The 20,342-nt window shown below is 55.7% G+C and overlaps 1 protein-coding gene across 1 annotated transcript in view; it reads left to right on the forward strand.

Annotated features, from left to right (window-relative positions):
* Positions 1-16,385, forward strand: part of LOC134509335 (coiled-coil domain-containing protein 81-like) — a 35,512-nt gene extending 19,127 nt beyond the window's left edge. The window contains exons 2-9 of the mRNA XM_063321814.1: positions 13,300-13,361; positions 13,812-13,965; positions 14,218-14,474; positions 14,872-14,957; positions 15,386-15,474; positions 15,583-15,700; positions 16,006-16,129; positions 16,258-16,385. Coding sequence (XP_063177884.1) covers positions 13,300-13,361; positions 13,812-13,965; positions 14,218-14,474; positions 14,872-14,957; positions 15,386-15,474; positions 15,583-15,700; positions 16,006-16,129; positions 16,258-16,383 — 1,016 coding nt within the window. The 3' untranslated portion in view covers positions 16,384-16,385. The remainder of the gene's footprint in view (positions 1-13,299; positions 13,362-13,811; positions 13,966-14,217; positions 14,475-14,871; positions 14,958-15,385; positions 15,475-15,582; positions 15,701-16,005; positions 16,130-16,257) is intronic.
* The last annotated feature ends 3,957 nt before the right edge of the window (positions 16,386-20,342 follow it).

Consider the following 20,342-nt stretch of genomic DNA (forward strand, 5'->3'; position numbering starts at 1 on the left):
ACAGGGTAAGTCTCTGGCTGCAGGGCAATGCAGCTGCGGTTCCTGGAATGATCTCCTGAAGCTGGCACATCCCACAGCCTCTGGGATCTATCAGGAGGTCTCTCAGAGGTTCTCCGCCATAGAGAAAAAGGACTTGCTTTGGAGCAGGGCTTCCCCATGGCTCTGTCAAAGGGACAGGGCACATCAGCTGCCTCTACCCGGGGATGGCTGCAGAGTGTGAAGGTGGGTGTGCAGCCAGGGGTCTGTCCTTCAGAGCAGGGTCCCTGCACCCAAGGGTGCTTTGTGCTGTGGCAGGGACTTATCTCCTGTCAGGATGAGCCCTCGGTTTCCCTGAGGATCTCCCAGCAGCAGTGCGGGGAGAAGGTGTGGGTGGAAGAGGCAACTCGTGGCAGGAGAGTGTCCTGCTGTCAAGGGGGTGCTGCGTGGGTCAGGGCTGCTCTCAGCTGCAGTTCACCCCCAGGACATTTCTGAGGGCACTTTTCAAGGGGAAGCTCAAGGCAGGAATTACGTTACAGATAAGGAGCTTTCCTGCGTTTGTGTTTTTATTTTCCTAGTGAGAGGGTGGGGAGGTAGAGAAAGGGCTAAATGTATAGGGAGATCTGAAGTTGGAAGAAGTCAGTGAGACTCCTGAGCTGTAGCTTTGAGTGGTCAGTAGGTCTGCCAGGAACCTCCTGGAGTGCCTTCAGCCACTCCTCTGCCCATGGGCAGCACCAGCATCAGCTCTGCTGGACCCATTGGGGTTGTTCTGACCTGCCCTTTTCCACCTGCAAACAGGAACATGAACCCAGGCAGTGCCCGGCAAACAGGCAGGTTTCTGTGGGGCCAAGGGGAGTGCACAGGGGTTGGGATGGGGTCTGTGAGAGCTGACAGGGAAAAGACAGGGGACAGGGAAACACCTCCCAGGAGGAAAATATCCCGGCAGCAGGGATAGGGTCAGGGAATGAGAGAAAAGAGAAACCAGAAATGCTGTGGGAGGAAGGATTCAGAAAACTCCATATGATCCCCTCCAATGCGGACCCCTTCCCCTGAGCAAGCCCCCTCGCCTCCTCTCCCACCCAGCAAAGCCTCAGCCCTCAGGGCTCTGTGGTTCAAGGCATGACCCTCCTGTGAAGCCAGAGCTCCAGCAGAGCCGTGCTGCAGCTCTCTAACCATGTGCCGTGTGTCCATTTTTCTCTCCAGAGCACAGGGGCTGAGAGAACTGGCCCAGCAAAGTTCATGCTGGGGAGGTGACGGGCACAGCAGGGTAGGGGTAACGCTGTCCTGAGTGCCCGGCTGTCTCTGCCCTGGCCTCTCTCAGCCAGAACATCACCGTGTTTTTCCTTGTTTCTCCACCTGTTTGTGATATTGGGATTGTCGTCTTGTTCTCCTAGCCAGGCTCTCTGGGGATGGGAGTTGCAGCAGCCGAGTCAGGCACCAGTCTTGTGAGTCCATCCCATAAAGTGTCTCCATGGAAGTGAAGTGTCCAAGCTCTCCTCTAACGCATGGGGCTGTGGGCAAAGTAGTCTATGTGGCTGGGGAATGAGCTGACTCTCCCTTTCTGACATACCATCACTAGGACACTTGGGTATCTCCTTGGGGTGTCCTTCCAAGCACTGAGCTGCCCTCCAGGATGCCAGACTGTCCTGGAGCATCCTGCTGTTACCTGAATGCCCTGTGGAGAAGCGCAGAGACGCTACGACCAAGGAAACGCTGCTGGGTTTGTGAAAGGAGCCATGTGTGTCCTTGGCGAGAAGTGGGGTGCTGAGACCTTGAGAAAGGGTGAGACACTGAGCTCTCGGCAGTGGGTTTCTCTGCTCTCAGCAGTGCCTGGTGTCTTTCCATGTCAACACGCGAGTGCGATTCCCCTCTGTCTCAGAAAGGCCCAAGCAGAGGGCAGCTGGGAACAAGACAGAGGGACAGACCAGCTCCCCTCTCTCTGCACTAACCCTCAGACAATCCCCTTGCCTGGCAGGACTCCCTTTGCTGTCCCTGAATGCAGCAGAAATGGTGAGGGTTTCTGAAATGCAAGAGAATCTCCAGCTGAGACGGGAGAGAGCTGTAGAAGAACCTCTCTCCAACACTCTTGCAACTGTGGTTTCATGGCAATGGGAGTGCAGAGACTGACAAGCCCTTTTTCCATGAGGAGAGGTTTATCTGACAAATTGGAACACCAGGACTGCCCACCCCATTCCCACGAATCTGCTGCTGCAGAGCAGGGCTGACTCCTGGGCAGCCAGCGGGCAGAGGTCCCGCTCCTCCTGGTACACTCGGCCAGAAACAGTCTGAGCTCCAGCCACAGAGCTGAATGATCTCATGGAAATGGAAAAGTGGCAGAGAGTGTGAAGTATGAGAAATGGTGTTGATTTTGCTCAGAAAAGTTTCCCCTAACTTCTCACTGTCTTTTCCTCCTTGTTCAGTGCTCCACACCCAGAGGCAGCAAATGTCCAACAGCAGCTCCATCACCCAGTTCCTCCTCCTGGCATTCGCAGACACACGGGAGCTGCAGCTCTTGCACTTTGGGCTCTTCCTGGGCATCTACCTGGCTGCCCTCCTGGCCAACGGCCTCATCATCACCACCATCGCCTGTGACCACCGCCTCCACACACCCATGTACTTCTTCCTCCTCAACCTCTCTGTTCTTGACCTTGGGTCCCTGTCCACCACTGTCCCCAAAGCCATGGCCAATTCCCTCTGGGACAACAGGGCCATTTCATACCCAGGATGTGCTGCACAGGCCTTTTTCTTTCTCTTCTTCATTGCAGGGGACTATTGTTTTCTCACTGTCATGTCCTATGACCGCTACGTTGCCATCTGCAAACCCCTGCACTACGGGACCCTGATGGGCAGCAGAGCTTGTGTCCACATGGCAGCAGCTGCCTGGGGCAGTGGGTTTCTCAATGCTCTGCTGCACACGGCCAGTACATTTTCCCTGCCCCTCTGCCAGGGCAATGCTGTGGACCAGTTCTTCTGTGAGATCCCCCAGATCCTCAAGCTCTCCTGCTCAGACTCAGACTACCTCAGAGAAGGTGGGCTTCTTGTGGTTAGTGTCTGTTTAGGCTTTGTTTGTTTTGTGTTCATCGTGCTGTCCTATGTGCAGATCTTCAGGGCCGTGCTGAGGATCCCCTCTGAGCAGGGACGGCACAAAGCCTTTTCCACGTGCCTCCCTCACCTGGCCGTGGTCTCCCTGCTTGTCAGCACTGGCATCTTTGCCTACCTGAAGCCCAACTCCATCTCCTCCCCAGTTCTCGATCTGGTGGTGGCAGTGCTGTACTCACTGGTTCCTCCAGCAGTGAACCCCCTCATCTACAGCGTGAGGAACCAGGAGCTCAAGGACGCCCTGAGGAAACTATTTGAATACAATCTTCCCTAGATTAATAAGGTGTCCACTGTGCCAATGGAGCTCCCACTGCATCTCAGGAAAAAGCAGGACTAATTTTTCTTCAAATGTTTCTTTACTTTCTCTTTGTGGGATTTTTTTGTTGTTGTTGTTGTTCTTTTGGGGTTTTTTCTTCGTTTGATTGTTTTTATGTGTTTTGGTTTTTTTGTTCTTGACGTTTGTTATTATTCTTGGCTTCCTACTGCTTTTTTTCTTGACCCAAAGACCTCGTTTACAGATGGATCCTGGCTCCCTTTTTAGATAAGCTCAGTAAATATACCTGGAAAAAATTATTTATCTCAGCTCCCATCTCTTCACTTCTCTTCTGCAGCTGGGCGAGCTGCCCCAACACATAAAAGGGGTTCAGGAGGAAAATGTCCAACTGCCCCATTAATGATCAGCCCTGGGGACCCTTGGGGCTGCCCGTGGCTGCCCTCACTGGGCACTCTGTCTGTGCCGCCTGCGAGTCGGGGCTGCTGCTTCCCTGGAGCCATGGCCAAGGACAGCAGCAGGACGAGGCCTTTCAGTGCTGGTCTCTCCTCACATCCCACTGTCCTGCTGTGCCCTTGCCTTTATGTTACCCCTGAGGCCTCGTGTACCTTGTGACAGTCCTGTTGTCTCTACAGTGGCATCCCTGTGACTGTGGGTAGCAGCAGGCGATGAGAACCTCTTTATCAGAGCTGGTATCTGTGAAAATTGCACCATAAAATGGCTCCTCGGGGCAGGGCCAGAACGCTGGACGCCTCTTACAAAGCCATTCTCAGGAGTTGCACCCAAGGAGCTGCTCCCTCAAAAAGACTTTTCTCCTCTGTGGTTCTTGATGGTTTCAGGGCAACAGGCTCAGATTCCCATGGGAATAGTTTTTGGACCAAGAGTTGAATGAAGACCTCTCTCCATGGTTGAACATGTCTCCTAAAGAGCAACTGGTTTTTGACATATGGGCCTGGCGCTGCCCCACTTGCAGCAGAGCTGGTGCCAGATTTCATCCTGGAGAAGAATTGGAAGCTGCCAGCAGAGCTCAGGGGATCTGCAGGGACAGCGTGTGAGTGTGGGTGGTCAGTGAGGGGCACCTCATCAAATGAGTGACCATCCAAGGGAATGTCTCCCTGAGGAAAAGATGAACCTGTGGAGCCCATGGGCAAACGAGGCCCCTGCAATGCCAGGAGAGGCTGTGAGGAGCCAGCAGGCAAAGGGACAGAAGACTGGAGAGTGGTTCAGGACACCCTCGTGGAAAGCCCCATGGGCTGGATCTCGTGCAGCCCTCCCCTGCCCTTTGTGCCACTGGAGACACCCCTTGGTCCTGCCCAGCCCGGACCTTTCTCACTGAGCCAGGAGGGAAGATGGAAGGGGGCTCAGCAGCAGTGATCCCTTTGTGGCTGGGTCTGCTCCTCACCCTGACCAGCATGGCCAGTGCAGGGTCACCCCATGGCCCCAGGGCACCACAGCCCCCTCCCTGTGCAGAGCAGCACCGCCAGATCAGGATCCTGTGGGGAACATGGGGTGCCAGCCTGGATGCACGCACCTGGGGAAACGCTCGCTGGGGAGAAGGGGTGACCAGGGAGAGGAGCAAGGGAGCATTTCTGTGCCTGCCAGGTGCAATTAATGAGAAGGAGACGCCTCATTCTTTAGGCCCCGACTCAGGGCAGGCTGCTCTGTGCCTGGAGCAGGACTCTTGTGCTGGCCTGGGGAGAGGGGCTGGCACTGAGGGGGCAGAGCCAGTCAGTGGTGGGCACCTCCTGGACCCGAGACCATGCACCCTTCATTTTCACCCACCTCCATTGCCTCCTGCCATGTCCAACCTCCAGCCCTGGGGGTGGTGGGGAGGCTGAGCCCCCTCTCTGTTCCCCAGCAGCTGCTGTGCCCTTCAGAGGGGCTGGGGCTTTGGGCTGAGCAGCCAGAGCTCTGCAGCAGCCTGCGGTGGGCAGTCCTGTGGGGTCAGTCCAGACTGGACTTCTCTCCTGGGCTGGCTTGGAGAGAAAGCAGGAGAGCTGGGCTTGAAAATGCCCAGGAGAGGACACCACCACTGTTGGCTGAGCTGTGTGCCCATGCAGGGTGAGGACACACTCCAGTGGGTGTGAGGTGCAGAGCTAAGACAACGTGGGTGCAGGAGAGAGGAGGCCGCTCTGTGCCCTTGGCGGTTTGGACAGACTGGGAAGGTGCCCCAGCGCATTTGTCTCTCTCATCACCATGTCCAGCACCGGCCACTCACCCCAGTTGATGGGAGAGGTTTGGTCTCTGGCCATCTTCTTCCTTCCACTGATCTCCCTGCCTCTGTCAGAGGAACAGCTAGCCCTGCCCAGCCACTCTTCTTGCCCAGAGGTTGGCAGACCCCAGAGCTGGGCTGTCTGCAGACCCCTGCATGCGACATAGCTGGGGCTTGGCTGGGGTCTCATCACAGTCTACAGCTTCCTCAAGGGGGACAGCGGAGGGGGAGATGCTGATCTCCTCTCTCCAGTCACCAGCCATAGGAAATGTGGAAACGGAATGAGGCTGCATCAGGGAAAGCTGAGACTAGATGTTAGGAAAAGGTTCTTCACTGAGAGGGTGGTCAGTCACTGGGACAGGCTTCCCAGGGAAGTGGTCACAGCACCAATCCTGTCAAAGCTGAAGGAGAGTCTGCACGACACCCTTAATCACACAGTTTAGTGTTAGGTAGCTCTGCGAGGAGCAGGGAGTTGGACGCAATGATCCTTATGGCTCCCTTCCAACTCGAGATATTCTATGATACTATGATACTATGATCTCCAATGCCAAGAATAGTCCCTCACACCCCCATTTGTCTGTGTGTGTTTGTCTGTTTCTGGGGCAAGTGGGGAGACGAGGGGATCCGAGATCTACTTCGGGATAGACTGCAAATCTAAGACCTGCTCTGGGAGGGACCTAAACCTGATGTGTGTCGTATGGATATATATTTTCCACTAACATAGCCCGCCGTACAAACAGAGAGACATGGCAGGGTTGGGAAGTGAGGTGCAAAGTTCTCCATACGGTGATGGTCCTCAAGAAGACTGCTTTTACTACCTGTCCACACCTTCTTAGGAAACACTCTGCATCAATATCAACTGGAGAATTCTTCTAGCACTTCTGCAAAGAGCTCTTTACACACCTTCCTCCTGAACTACACTCTTGACACTTTTCTAATTAAGTATAAGTATACTTAAGTGTAAGTCTTGAGGAGCAGATGTAAATGATGGAAGAGACATGGCTCTATCAGTTTTCTCTGTTAACTGCCAGTCCCAGGCACATCGCTCAGATACACTGGGGCTTCTAGAGGTTTGCGCTGGGTGCTTACGGTCATAGAATCATAGAATCACTTAGGTTTGAAAGGACCTTTAAGATCAGCGAGTCCAACCGTAAACCTAACACTACCAAGTCTGCAGCTAAACCATGTCCCTCAGCACCACATCTGCATGTCTTTTAAATACCTCCAGGGATGGTGACTCAACTACTGCCCTGGGCAGCCTGTTCCAATGCTTAACAACCTTGCAGTGAAGAATTTCTTCTTAATTTCTGATTTAAACCTTCCCTGGAATAATTGGAGGCCAATTCTTCTTGTCCTATGGCATGAGAGAAGAGACTGGAACCCCCATCACTACAGCTGCCTTTCAGGTAGTTGTAGAGAGTGAGAAAGTCTCCCCTCAGCCTCCTTTTTTCCAGAATAAACAACTCCAGTTCCCTCGGACACTCCTCAGAGGACTTGTGCTCTAGACCCCTCACCAGCTTCGTTGCCCTTCTTTGAAGTGCTCCAGCCCCGTAATGTCTTTCTTGTTGTGAGGGGCCCAAAACTGAACACACTATTCGAGGTGGGGCCTCACCAGTGCCGACTACAACTAACTTCCCTAGCTGTGCTGGCCATGCTGTTTCTGATACAAGCCAGGATGCTGGCCTTCTTGGCCACCTGGGCACACTGACGGCTCATATTCAGCCGGTTGTTGACCAACACCCCCAGGTCCTTTTCTTCTCTCCAGCCACTCTTCCCCAAGCCTGTAGTGCTGCATGGGATTGTTGTGACCCAAGTGCAAGACCCAGCACTTGGCCTGGATGAACCTCATACCATTGGCCTCGGCCCATCGGTCCAGCCTGGCCAGATCCCTCTGTAGAACGTGCCTACCCTCAAGCAGATGAGCACTCCTGCCTGACTTGGTGTCGTCTGCAAACTTACTGAGGGTTCACTCGATCCCCTCATTCAGATCATTGATAAAGATATTAAAGAGAACTGGCCCCAGTACCGAGCCCTGGGGAACACCACTTGTGACCAGCCACTGACTGGAATGAACTCCATTCACCACCACTCTTCGGGCACTGCCATCCGCCTGTTTTTTTGGCCAGTGAAGCGTACGCTCATCCAGCTTTGAGCATCCACTTTCTCCCAGAGGATGGTGTGGGAAATGCTGTCAAAGGCTTTACTGAAGTCCAGCTAAATCAGACAGAATCACAGAATCACAGAATCTTAGTGGTTGGAAGGGACCTCTGAGATCATCGAGTCCAACCACAAAAAAATTAAAAATAATAAAAAAAAAAAAAACCACACAGAAAAAAACACCAACACCCACCTATGAAACTCCACACCCACAACCCCACTCACAACACCCCAGCACAAACAATAATCTTGGGCACTAGAGCATGCCCTGAAGAGCCATGTCTACACGTTTCTTAAATACCCCCAGGGTTGGTGACTCCACCACCTCCCTGGGCAGGCTGTTCCAGTGCCTGACCACTCTTTCAGTAAAGTAATTCTTCCTAATATCTAATCTAAATCTCCCTTGCCGCAGCTTCATACCATTTCCTCTGGTCCTGTCTTTATTCCCTTGGGTGAAGAGGCCAGCCCCTGCCTCTCTTCAGTTTCCTTTCAGGTAGCTGTAGAGGGCAATGAGGTCTCCCCTCAGCCTCCTCTTCTCCAAACTAAACATGCCCAGCTCCCTCAGCCTCTCCTCATAGGACTTGCTCTCCAGACCCCTCACCAGCTTGGTGGCTCTCCTCTGGACACGCTCCAGCACTTCAATGTCTTTCCTGTAGTGAGGGGCCCAAAACTGAACACAGCACTCGAGGTGAGGCCTCACCAGTGCCGAGTACAGAGGCACGATGACTTCCCTACTCCTGCTGGCCACGCTATTCCTGATACAAGCCAGGATGCCATTGGCCCTCTTGGCCACCTGGGCACACTGCTGGCTCATGTTAAGCCGGCTGTCCATTAACACCCCCAGGTCCTTTTCTGCCGGGCAGCTTTCCAGCCACTCTTCTCCAAGCCTGTAGCGTTGCCCGGGGTTGTTGTGACCAAAATGAAGGACCCGGCACTTGGCCTTATTAAACCTCATCCCTTTGGCCTTGGCCCATTGATCCAACCTGTCCAGGTCCCTCTGTAGAGCCTTCCTACCCTCAAGCAGATCAACACTCCCACCTAGTTTGGTGTCATCCGCAAACTTACTGAGGGTGCATTCAATCCCCTTGTCTAGATCATCAATAAAGATATTGAACAAGACTGGCCCCAAAACTGAGCCCTGAGGGACACCACTGGTGACTGGCCGCCAACCAGATTTTGCTCCATTAATCACAACTCGCTGGGCACGGCCATCCAGCCAGTTTTTTATCCAGCGGAGGGTACACTTGTCTATGCCATGATTCTCCAGTTTCTCCAGGAGAATGCCTTGGGGGACGGTGTCGAAAGCCTTACCAAAGTCCAGGTAGACAACATCCACAGCCTTCCCCTCATCGAGAAAGCGGGTCACATGGTCATAGAAAGAGATCAAGTTGGTCAGGCAGGACCTCCCTTTCATAAACCCACGCTGGCTGGCCCTGATCCCTTGGCTACCCTGCACTTGCCTTGAGAGCTCACTCAGGATGATCCTCTCCATGATCTTTCCCGGTACAGAGGTCAGGCTGACAGGCCTGTAGTTTCCGGGATCCTCCTTCTGGCCCTTCTTGTAGATGGGTGTCACATTGGCCACCCTCCAGTCATCCGGCACCTCTCCTGTTGACCAGGATTGTTGATAGCTAATGGAGAGAGGCTTGGTGAGCTCTCCTGCCAGCTCCCTGAGAACCTTTGGGTGAATCCCGTCCGGCCCCATAGACTTATGCGTGTCCAGGTGCATAAGCAAATCATTAACTACTACTTCCTGGATTACAGGGGAGTTGTCCTGTTCTCCATTCTTATCTTCCAGCCCAAGAAGCTGAACACCCTGGGGGTAGCTGGTCTGACTATTAAAGACAGAGGCAAAGAAGGCATTAAGTATCTCAGCCTTCTCCTCGTCCTTGGTTGCAAGGTTTCCCCCCGCATCCAGTAAGGGATGGACATTCTCTGTCACTCTCTTTTTGTTGATGTATTTATAGAAACTTTTTTTGTTGTCCCTTATGTTAATTGCCAGGTTGAGTTCCAGCTGGGCTTTTGCCTTCCTGATTTTTTCTCTGTATGACCTAACACGATCTCTATACTCCTCCTGAGTTGCCTGTCCCCTCTTCCAAAGGTGGTAAACCTTCCTTTTTTCCTTAAGTCCCATCAAGAGCTCTTTGTTCATCCAGGCCGGCCATTTTCCCTGCCCTTTAATTTAGCACCTCATGGGGACAGCCTGCTCCTGGGCCTTTAGGATTTCCCTCTTGAAGAGCGCCCAGCCTTCCTGGGCTCCTTTGTCTCTCAGGACTACCTCCCACGGGACTCTCCCAACCAGGGTTCTGAACAGGCTAAAGTCTGCGCACTGGAAGTCCGAGATGGAGGTTTTGTTAACCCCCTTCCTTACTTCACTATGGATGGAAAACTTAACCATTTCATGGTCAGTAATAAGGTCCACAGCCTTTCCTTCATCCACTAAGCGAGTCACTTTGTCATAGAACGAGATCGGGTTTGTCAAGCAGGACCTGCCCATGCTGACTGGGCCTCATCCCCTGGTGCTCCTGTACGTGCCATGTAATTGCACTCAAGATGAGCTGGTCCATAACCTTTTCTGGCACTGAGGTCAGGCTGACAGGCCTGTAGCTCCCCAGATCTTCCTTCCCACTCATCTTGTAGACTGGCGCCACAATTGCTGGCCTCCTGTCACCTAGGACCTCCCCAGTTCTCCAGGACTGCTGCTGAATGATGGAAAGTGGCTTGATGAGCATTTCCGCCGGCTGCCTCAGTACCCTCTGGCGGATCCCATCCGGCCCCGTAGACTTGTGTGCGTGCTAAGTGGTGTAGCAGGTCACTAACCACTTCCCCTTGGATTATGGGGGCTTCATTTTGCTCCCTGTCCCTATTTTCCAGCTCAGGGAGTTGTGTACTCCAAGAACAACTGGTCTTAGTATGAAAGACTGAAGCAAAGAAGGCATCAACTCCCTCAGCCTTTTCCTCAGCCTTCGTCACTATGTTTCCCCCTGTTGCGTGGAAAGGGGCCAAGCGGTTTTGGCAGAAAATAAACCCCCTTGCGTTCTAACACTCCTCACCGAGGTGGGAGGCCAGGTGCGGCTAGGTTTAAATTCGGAGTGATGCCCAATTCAGCACTATCAGTCCAATCGCGTTTAATATGTATTAAACTATTACGATTTGGATACACTAATAGTGGACTGCACCTTCAGTCTAGTCGTGCTCCTGAACTAGCACGGCCACTCTCGAGTCTTTGGTCGCGTTCAGTGAGAAACCGAAACGACCAGCTACTGAAACAGCGCAGTTTATTTAAACAACAGATATACAGGTTCTTGGGATTGCCGGTGATAAATACACTGTCTGCAAAGCACGTGCAAATGAAAGTATTGTTACCTATACAAAACGCGCGACAAAGTTATAAAGATACAGCCTGGCTCTAAATGTAGAAAAGAGAGTCTCTAGAGAAATTTCTAAGTTTCCCGAGGAAGCATTCGGTATAATCTAAGTCTTACCCAAAGGTGTCCCTGTGGGGGGGAAGAGAGGCTCAGCCCGTCGACTGATCCCAGAAGTCGGTGATGTAATTGTTTGCGATGGTGTCTTCCCTGGGTATCCCCCCTCTCTCGGGCTATTTTTATACTATTTGTTATCTTCAAGGTGGAGTTTGAGTGACTTTAGTCATACATACTTTTATCATGATTGGTGTAAATTTTTCTCACTTCACAATTAAAGGTATAGTTCACGAGAAATTCAGGGCGCAGGCTCAAGGAGGAGTGGTCGCACCTTGGAGGCGGGTAGCCTTCGGGATGGAGGTGTGTTTTGGTATTATAATGACATTATAATGAGCAAAGTTCGCACAAAGGAGAGCATTTCATCAAAATTTGACAAAATGTTGGCTCCCAGTAGCGTATAGGCTGCTTATCTGTTCCGTAGTACCATCTCGTTCCCATACCTGCTATACGTCACAAGGGAAGGCCACGGAACAAGCGCGTTCCCTTCCATCCCTTGTGTAGTTTCGCCTTTTACAGGGGATCGCAGATGTTGCATTCTTTGCATGCCAGTCGCGGCTGTATGCAACCTCAGAAGCCTCTTGATTTTATGACTTTCCTTAATGTGGGAACAATGCTGTACTTTTGTATTGTTTGGCCAATTTAGTAATTATTCCACAGGGGGTGCAAGGGACAAATTTCTGGGTCCTGAAATTTGGGGTGGAGGGCAAATTTGGAGGGCCCCATAGAGTGGAGGGGGTGCCCTATAGATTGGGAGGGGGTCGCCAGCTGGGTACCAAAGAACACCCCCCGGCCCCCAAACTGGTCCCCACCCAGCCCTGGGAACAACTCCCCCGGCCTTGTTGCCTCCCCCAGGCCTTGGATCCCATCTCTTGGAAGTGCCCGACCGCAGCCGAAGCCCAAAAGGCACCTGCCCGGGGGGGCTGCCAGTCGCAGAGACATGGTGGTGCAGGGGGCAGAGGGGCTTTTTGGAAAGGCCCTGGGGAGAATTCCCAGGACAAGAGGGGAACCCCGTCTCCTCTTTGCCCAGCTGTGCCGCCTCCCTGCTGGTGTCCTAAGGCACCTTCAGGTGACGCGGGCTGATGTCACAGAGGGACGCCGCACGTCCCAGGGAGGTCTCCCCAGCGCCGTGGCGGTGCCGGCACTTCCCGGTGAGGCCTGGGCACCGCTGGGCACTGCTCAGGGGCTCCCCACTGCTGCCCTTCGGAGCTGCTCCACGGCCAGGAGCGGGGTCGGGAGGCAGCTGGGCTGCGCTGGGGGACCCTCGCTGACAGGCAGAGCAGGGGCACGTCGGAGAGGAGTTTTGGGCGAGGAGCTGCAAAGAGCAGCCCTTTTTTCTGAGCTGAGGGCGAGCGGCAAGCGCCATGGAGGGCTGCTGCACCGTGGCCGTCAGCTTGGAGCTGAGCAGCTTGTTCCCCTCCCTCCTGTGTCTCTCCACCAAGGGTAAGAGGTTTGGGAGCTGCTTCCCGAGGGGTCACAGCGGGGCTGTCAGTGTCAAAAGCTGGAGCTGCTGGGCTGTGGGGGCGGCTGGGCAGGGCTGGGGGCTGCAGCGAGAGCCCCTCCTCAAGGCTCGAGGCACAATGTGGCATCCCGGACTCCCGGGTCATGATGCTGGGGCTGCCCTGAGCCCCGAGGCTCCCGTGGGAATGTGTCGGTGCCCTCGCGAGGGAGGCCATCCAGGGCCAGCTTTCCCTGGGAGCTGGTACCTCGTGGGGTTCTGGCCCTGGGATGAAAAATCAGCCCTTCACCTTGGACTGGTCTCCTTTGGGAGAACCTCCCTTCCTCTCCACGGGATCCTCTTGTGCCACCAGGCTGGCAGATGGTGTTCTGGGCTCTGGGGTGCCATCCCTTTGTGGGGGTTAGGTGGCCACAGCCCTGGTGCTGAGTCCTTCCCGTGTCCCCGTTTCTGCTCCAGCCCTGCCCCGGGAGCAGAGTAAGGCTGGCAGTCTGAAATTGGGGCACGGCCCAGCTCCGCAGCCGTGATGGCGCTGTCTGTCTGGGCTGTTTGTGGATGCCTGCATCTGTCACCTCCTGGGCAAGGAGCATGCCGAGAGGCTGTGAGCTGGCTGGCCCCGAGCCTGACACCTCTTTCCCTCGCTTTACAGAGGTCGTGACTATCTGGGATGCTGTGTCTGTGTACATCCTGGGACAGCTGAAGCTGGAGAAGGTGGGCTGGCGTCTTGGTCCCCCTTTGCCCTGGAGAGCCTGGGCCCCGGGGAGCAATCCCTCCCTGAGCATCGGGGCAGCACACCGAGAAGACCCCATCTGCCGAGAGCTGCTACTTGGTCAACCGGGGGAGAAACCAAGTCCCGATCTAGCCCCAGAAAGCATTTGGCAGACGATAGGGCTTTGCCCTTTGCTGTGGTCAGAGTGAAGAGACCAGGCAGAGACACAGGGCATTATGCTGGGCCAGTAATGCCAAGGATAATCCATAGGAATCAGGCCCAGGGGCATTCCCTGTGCTGGAAGTGCCTGGGATCCTCTCTAGCCAAGGGATGTTGGCAAATGTTTTGAGGAGGGGAAGAAAACAAATGGAGAACGCGGGCCTGTTCCAAAGCTTTCCCTTTGCCCCTCTCTGAAGTCCTCACTCATCCGCCTTTGGTCTTTTCCCGGGCAGGGTGTCCTGCTCCCAGGACTCGGGACCTTCGCTATGGTGCAAGAGCGATTCCAGGGTGAAGAAGAGGTGTTTACGGCTCGAAGACCAGTCTTCCAGCTGAACATGGATGTGGCGTTTCTGCAGGAGCTCACATTCCCCACAGCGGTTATCCCTGGTGAGAAGGCAGCGGCCACCCACCACTTCCCAGCTCCGTGTCTAGGGGCAGCTGTGTGCTCTCTGTTCCTTGGAAAGGGCCGGGAGAAGCAGAGAGTTGCCTCCAAAGGTCGGGGGACAGCTTGAGTGCCCCCAAAACAAACCACTCCCCAAGAGCTCTGTTGATAAATGACCTTTTCAGTGGCATTTTGTTAGGAATCTTACATGGAAATTTAGCCTGCTGTGGCAGTGACGATGTTCCTCCTCCTTGCAGAGGATGTCGAGATCAAGCCGCTGAACTACAGGTGGCTATCGCGAGCCACCTCCTTCCCGCGGCACATGGTGGAGGACTGCGTGCGAGACACCATACTCCTCTACTCTTGCCAACTGAGGAACGGGCAGCACCTCTCCTTCACCTTCAAGGACATTGGCGTTCTCTCCTGCCAAGACGGTGTGCTGTGCATGCGGTTTTATTACGACTGCGTCACAGGGCTGGAGAGCAAGGCCAGCCGCATGGCACTGCTTCGCACTGTAAGTGTCTCCGCTTTTGAGGGCGCCTCAGTGTCTTTGGGAAGCCTATGGAAGGGTGAGCAAGCCAATCGCCGTTGGCCAGCCTGGATGTGGCAGGGCAGTGACACGCCTTTCCCCGTGCTCACCCCCGCTGACTTCTGCCTCGGCAAAGAAAGTTTCTTCTGAGGTTCTGGGTCCTTGCCCTAGGAACAGCCTGGCGGTGTTATATTGCACAGCCTCGGGGTTTGCTCTGCAGCTTCTCCAGAGCAGAGCAAGGGCTAATGTTCACGGAGGAGGGTTTGGGAGAGGGCTCTTGAGAAGTGGCTTCCTTTTGGAGCCGGACACAGTGCCCGCTTCCTTTGGGAGCCAAGAGAAAACTGCCTTGGGAAGCTTCTAACAGGTCTGTGCCACTTTGCAGAGGCTGTGGGTGCCATGTGCAGCGGTCTCCGGTGGAGCAGCCACCGCTCGGGGGATGCAGGCTGCTCCTGACCGCACGTTCCCGAGGTGAGTGCGGTTCCTCTGCGGCCCTCGACCGACTGAGCGGGCGGCTTCCCAGCTCCTGCTCAGGAGCGCGCGTTGTTGGGGCTCGGCACTCGGCATTGAGTCAGGGATCAGTCCTGAAGCGACTGGTTTCTGGTGAACTAATGCTGCATTTGGGCTACGCGTGTATTCTCACGGCGTGGCCGGGCATTGTGATCGTGTTTCTCACGCCCAGCCTGCCGTCATTCCCATCAGAGAGAAGCAGCTGCGCACGGAGAGGACTTTCAGCTACATCTTCTGGTGTTGGGGGGAGATTGCAAAGAAAACCTCTGCATGGCCACAAAGGGAAAGGGGTGCCGTGCCTCGCACGACAGCCAGGAGGATTGGTGCTGGGCAGCTGCAGAGGGTAGGGGTCACCCTTCTTCAAACCTGTGTCATCACTCGCTTTCCAGCTTTCGGTTCGTTGTGATCAGCACCGCGGCGGCCGAGGCTCTCGCCAACCGGCACAAGAAGGCTGCAGAAGAGCAGAGGATCAGAAGAGGTATGGGAACGGGTCCCAGCTCTCCATCCCTTCCCCACGCTGGGTGACACAGCCCGGTTCAAACGCGCTCCCCTCGGGGCTGCTCTAAAGAGCTTCCTCCTTTCCCAGGCACAGCGGGGCATCCGGAGAAGCTGCTGCAGAGGCGGGCAAAGTTTTCCCTCCCCGTGCTGCCAAGCCAGAGTCCAGGCAGAAGGCAGCAAGACCTGGGGGAGAAGACTTCTGCCAGGTGAGACCTCGTTGGATGGGATGAAAGGGATCCTTGAGCCCAGGTAGGAGACACATCCCCTTTGGACACTCTGGCTGGAGGGACTCAGGAAGGTCCCCGACACGTGCCCCACGGTTTTCATGAGCTCGTTTGCCTCATCACAGGCCCCTTAGTGGGGACGATGGCAGACAGGCTCCCCCATCCCACAGCAAACGGCCCCACCTCCCACGCCTCTTCTTCCAGCCTGGGGAGCTCGGATCCCACGTGAACATGGGAGACCAACCTGCCCCGGGCTCATGCCGACTCCTGCTGGTGTCTCTTTGCAGTGTGCTCCCCCCGTGTCCAGGCAGCCCCCCCAGGACGAAGGAGGCCATCAGGCAGGAGCCTGCGCCTGCAGCCAGGCCCACCGCTGCCATCCCCTCCTCTGAGGGCTTCAGGAGAATGCTGCAGGTACGTGCTCTGCCTTGCTCTAACTGCCGTGCTGCTTGAGACTCGGCAGACGCCTGTGTGTGCAGAGAGCCATCCTGAAAGGGACCCTGGGCCTCTTTTCATTGTCACCTGTCTCTCACCTCCTTCAGACCTTCTTGACGAAAAGGAAGGCACTGCACACCCTTCCCGCCTGTTCTTGCCCCCTGGGTCATCACAAAACACTTGATTCTGGCCAGAGGCTACGGAAAATGTGCAAGTCCTTTCGAGGTCGTTGACAGTGGAGGTCTTTGGTCCCTCAGCTGTGTCTGCCATGATCTGAGGAGCCTGGCAGGACTCTGATCTGGACAGGGGCAAAGCGCTGCCGACTGGGCGGCTGAGGCGAGGGGCACCAACGTGGCTCAGAGCCGGAGGAAGCCCCTGCAGGAGCAGAGACTAATCCTGCCTGTTGCTGCGTTTCCATCCTCTCCAGGAGGTCTGGCAGCTCTCTGCAGAGTGGGAGAAATCCAAGACCCGGTGCGAAGAGCAGCTGCAGCAAGCGAAGGCGGAATCGGCGGCGTGGGAAGCCTGGTCTGCAGGAGAGGACCAAAAGCCGCCCCAGGTACGGGCAGCGATTGACACCACTGAGAGCAGCAGCCACCCTCCCTGTCGGGGCACCCGGGGTGGCGGGTCTCAGGGGGTGGGAGCAGGACTGAGACCCAGCTGCAGGGCAGGGCTCTGCCTGCTCGTCCCCCTGCGGGAGAGATCGGCAGCAGGATGCGAGGGGCAGAAGCAGCCATCGGCCCGTGATGGCGGACACGTGGTGCTGAGTCTCCCGGCGGCCAGGTCCTGCTGCAGGCTCCTTTTCAGAGGTGCTCTGGCAAAGGGCACCTCTGTTTGCCCTCTGGTTTGCTGAGAGTGTCTCCTCCTTGGCAGGCCCTCGGCACTGGAGGCACTTGGATTCCCCACCCTCCAGCCCAGCCCAGGAGAAAGGAGGCCAGGCAGGGCTGGAGGAAGGCTGGAAACCCTCTCCCAGTAGAGGAGATGGCGGCAGCAGCCCAGCTGCACAGACTCCATCCTGAGTAAGTGCGCGCCTGCTCCGACACAGCCTGGGGCAGTGGAGCAGCGGTGAACACTGGACACCAGCGGATATCCAGGTTCCCTGTCCCTGCATCCTGGGGTTGCACAGGACACCCTCTAATGTCTCCTAACCCAGGCATGAGCCGGGTTACCCCCACAGCCAAGGCCCAAACTCACCCGCAGGGTGAAAGGGTGGGCGCATGGGGGACAGGGTGGGCGCAGGGGCTGGAGGCGGGGAGAGGCAGAAGGGTCTCCGGCAGAGGCTGAGGGATGACGTTTCCCTGTTGTTGCAGCCCCCTTTCCCCACGAGCCGCCCAGGTCCTCAGAAGGCTGGAGCCGCACCAGGCACGGAGGACCACGTACAAGCACGTCGCTGAGAACAGGAGGTGGCGTCAAGAGCAGCAGAGGCAGCTCCCCTGGTAACTATCTCCACAAAGGGACGGTGCTTCCCCCGGCTGCAGGGCCCTTGCCTCCACTGAGGGCAGCCCTGGGGGAAAGAGGGGATTTCTCTGGCAGCCCTCGTGAGCCAGAAGCAGGTTTTGGAGGCTGGCTTTGGGCTGGGCCTCCCTGACACCCAAGGGGACTGCCTGGGCACCCACAAGTGGCTTTCCATGGGGGACGTAAAAGTACTGGCTGAAGGCAGAGGGATCCCGCTGATGGCTGGCTCTCTCCTTTCTGAACCAGAGAGCACGCCCTTCCCTTGCAGAGTCCTGCCCCAACATACCTTGCCCTCAGGGGGGACACCTGCATGGGACACCCAAGGTCCCAGCCCCACCAGACTCAGCCCCAGGCTGACCAGCTGCACCTGGGACCTTCTCAGGGGCTTGGGCATCAGGGGCCTCTCCTGCTTCACAGACACCTTGAGGCTTCATGGCAAGCAGATCCCAACACAGGTGGCCCGAGCCACGCCTGCAGGACTTCTCTCCCTTCTCCCTGTGCACAGGATCACACGCTTTTCTTTCTTCCTCCCTAGCACTAGATGCTGGTACCGCAGCAGAGGGGAAGGTGCCGGGAGCGGTGGCCGTAGCAGTGGCTGTTAGCCAGGGCGCTGGAGCTTCTCAGCTGCTGAGACGCACCGACAAATACAAAATAAAGAGCTCTGGGGCTGTTCCCAGCCCGACTGACTGGCCTGTGCCTAGCGATGGATCGGTCTAAAGGGGTTATACACAGCCCAGGTGTGATCCCAGAACTGCTCCTCGGGGCAGGAGGGACTCGAGGCCACACATACCCCGCAGCGGGACCACGTGCAGCCCCACTCCTGCACACGCCAACACACAGGCAGCACGACCCAGGAGCCTCTCCCGCTCTTCCCGGGAAACCAGCAGAGCTGGTGCCTCCCTGAAGCGCCTGCACGCTCCTGCAGGCAGCGTGGAGAACCACCAGCAGGGCCAGAAGTCTGTGCGTGATTAGCGGGCTGGGACCACCGGGGGAGTGCAGAGGTGCGGTGGGTAGATGGCACGGCGGGAGGGCTGCAGTGCAGGGACGCGGGCTCCTCGGGAAGGGCTGTCTGGGAAGGCGAGGTGGTGGACTTGCCTCCTGCTCGGGGTGGGACAGGAGACAGCAGACAGGTTCAGGGTCAGCAGGCAGACCAAGGTGGGTGCCGTGTTAGCAGGTATCTGCCAGAGAGCTCCTGTTCAGGAGGGGGATGGAGAGGAGGCCTTCTTCAAACAAGTGAAGGAAGCCTCACGTTCACAGGCCCTGGTCCTCACAGGGGGACCTGAACCACCCGGATACCTGCTGGAAGGACAATCCAGCAGGGCTCAAGCAATCGAGGACATTTCTAGAGTGCATTTGCTGGCACGGGTGATGGAGGAATCAGGAAGGGGAGGTGCTCTGCTGGAGACCTTGTACTGGTGAAGGAGGAAGAACTGGGTGGGGATTTGAAAGTCAGTGACCCCGAGACGGTGGAGTTGAGGATGTGGAAGGGAGGGAGAAAGGGCAAAGAGCAGCACCACAGCCCTGGCTTTCAGGACAGCAGACTGCAGCTTTTCAGAGATGTGTTTGGAAGATCTACCACACCTACACACGGCCCATCCCTCTTCAGAAAAGGCCTGGAGTCTTTTGGATCTTCCCGGTGCTTTGTGTACTCTTCCTCGCTGCCTCCAGAGCTCATGGTGAGCATTTCCTGGCCATAGCAGGGACTCTTCTCTGTCTCTGAGGAAATTGTCATATTTTTATGATCCTTGAAACTGAAGGAGCCCCAGGGCCATTTCCACAGAGCTGCTGCCCAGCCACGCAGCCCCTGGCCTCTGTCCCTGCAGCCTGTCATTCCCCTGCTCAGGCCTCGGCTCTTTTGAGAAGATGTATGCAAGAGTTGCTCTTTGCTTTCTCCAGTCATGATGGCCTTCCAAAATGGATCAGAGCAGCCCTGCTCTGACATCAGCCTGGTCTCTCAACTGCCTTGGATTCATCCCATCTGGTCCAATGGACGACCAAAGGTTGACCTTACCCATGTAGCCCCTGACTTGATCTGCATCCACTGCTGGATTTTGCGTGGGGTTCTGCCTCTTAGGTACATGGAACTGGGAGACCTTGCTGGTGAAGATGCGGGCCAAGAGTACCTCGTACCCATCTACACCTACTCTTTGCAAATTCAGCCGTGACCACACATTATCTTTCTTTCTTCTTTAGCTGTTCCCAAAGGAGTGGCTGCTCATTGTTGTGCCCTTCAAATCCCTCGCAAGTGTCAACTCTACGGGAGCTTTGGCTTTTCTAAAACCAACCATATTCCTCAAGTTCTCCTTTGTTTTCATCCTTGCAGCCACCTTTTCATGCTTCCTTTTTTCTATGGAGCTTCCCCATGAGTTTCTTCTTTCCCCCAGCTCTTGTTCTGATAGCTCTGCTTGTTGTCCTGATGATGGGTATGACCACACTCTGGTACGTGAAAGACACTGTCCTTGCAGACCACTGTACTGCAGACCCTCTGCTGCCCTTCTGTGCTGCTCGCATGGACTCCCCACAAAAAAGTCACAAGACTAGGCCAAAGTCTGCTCCTCTGAGGTCTGTTACCTGCACTCTTCTATTCCCCTTCCCCTTGGGAGGTGAGACCCAACTATGTCATGCTCGCGACAGCCAGGGTTGACACTGGTTTTCACATCCATGTCCAGCTCTTTCTTCTTTGAGAGTAACAGCTGCAGATGAGTGTCACCTTTGTAGACCCCTCTGACAGCTGTGCTAG

Source organism: Chroicocephalus ridibundus, unplaced genomic scaffold, assembly GCF_963924245.1.
Source record: "Chroicocephalus ridibundus unplaced genomic scaffold, bChrRid1.1 SCAFFOLD_98, whole genome shotgun sequence".
Taxonomy (NCBI): domain Eukaryota; kingdom Metazoa; phylum Chordata; class Aves; order Charadriiformes; family Laridae; genus Chroicocephalus; species Chroicocephalus ridibundus.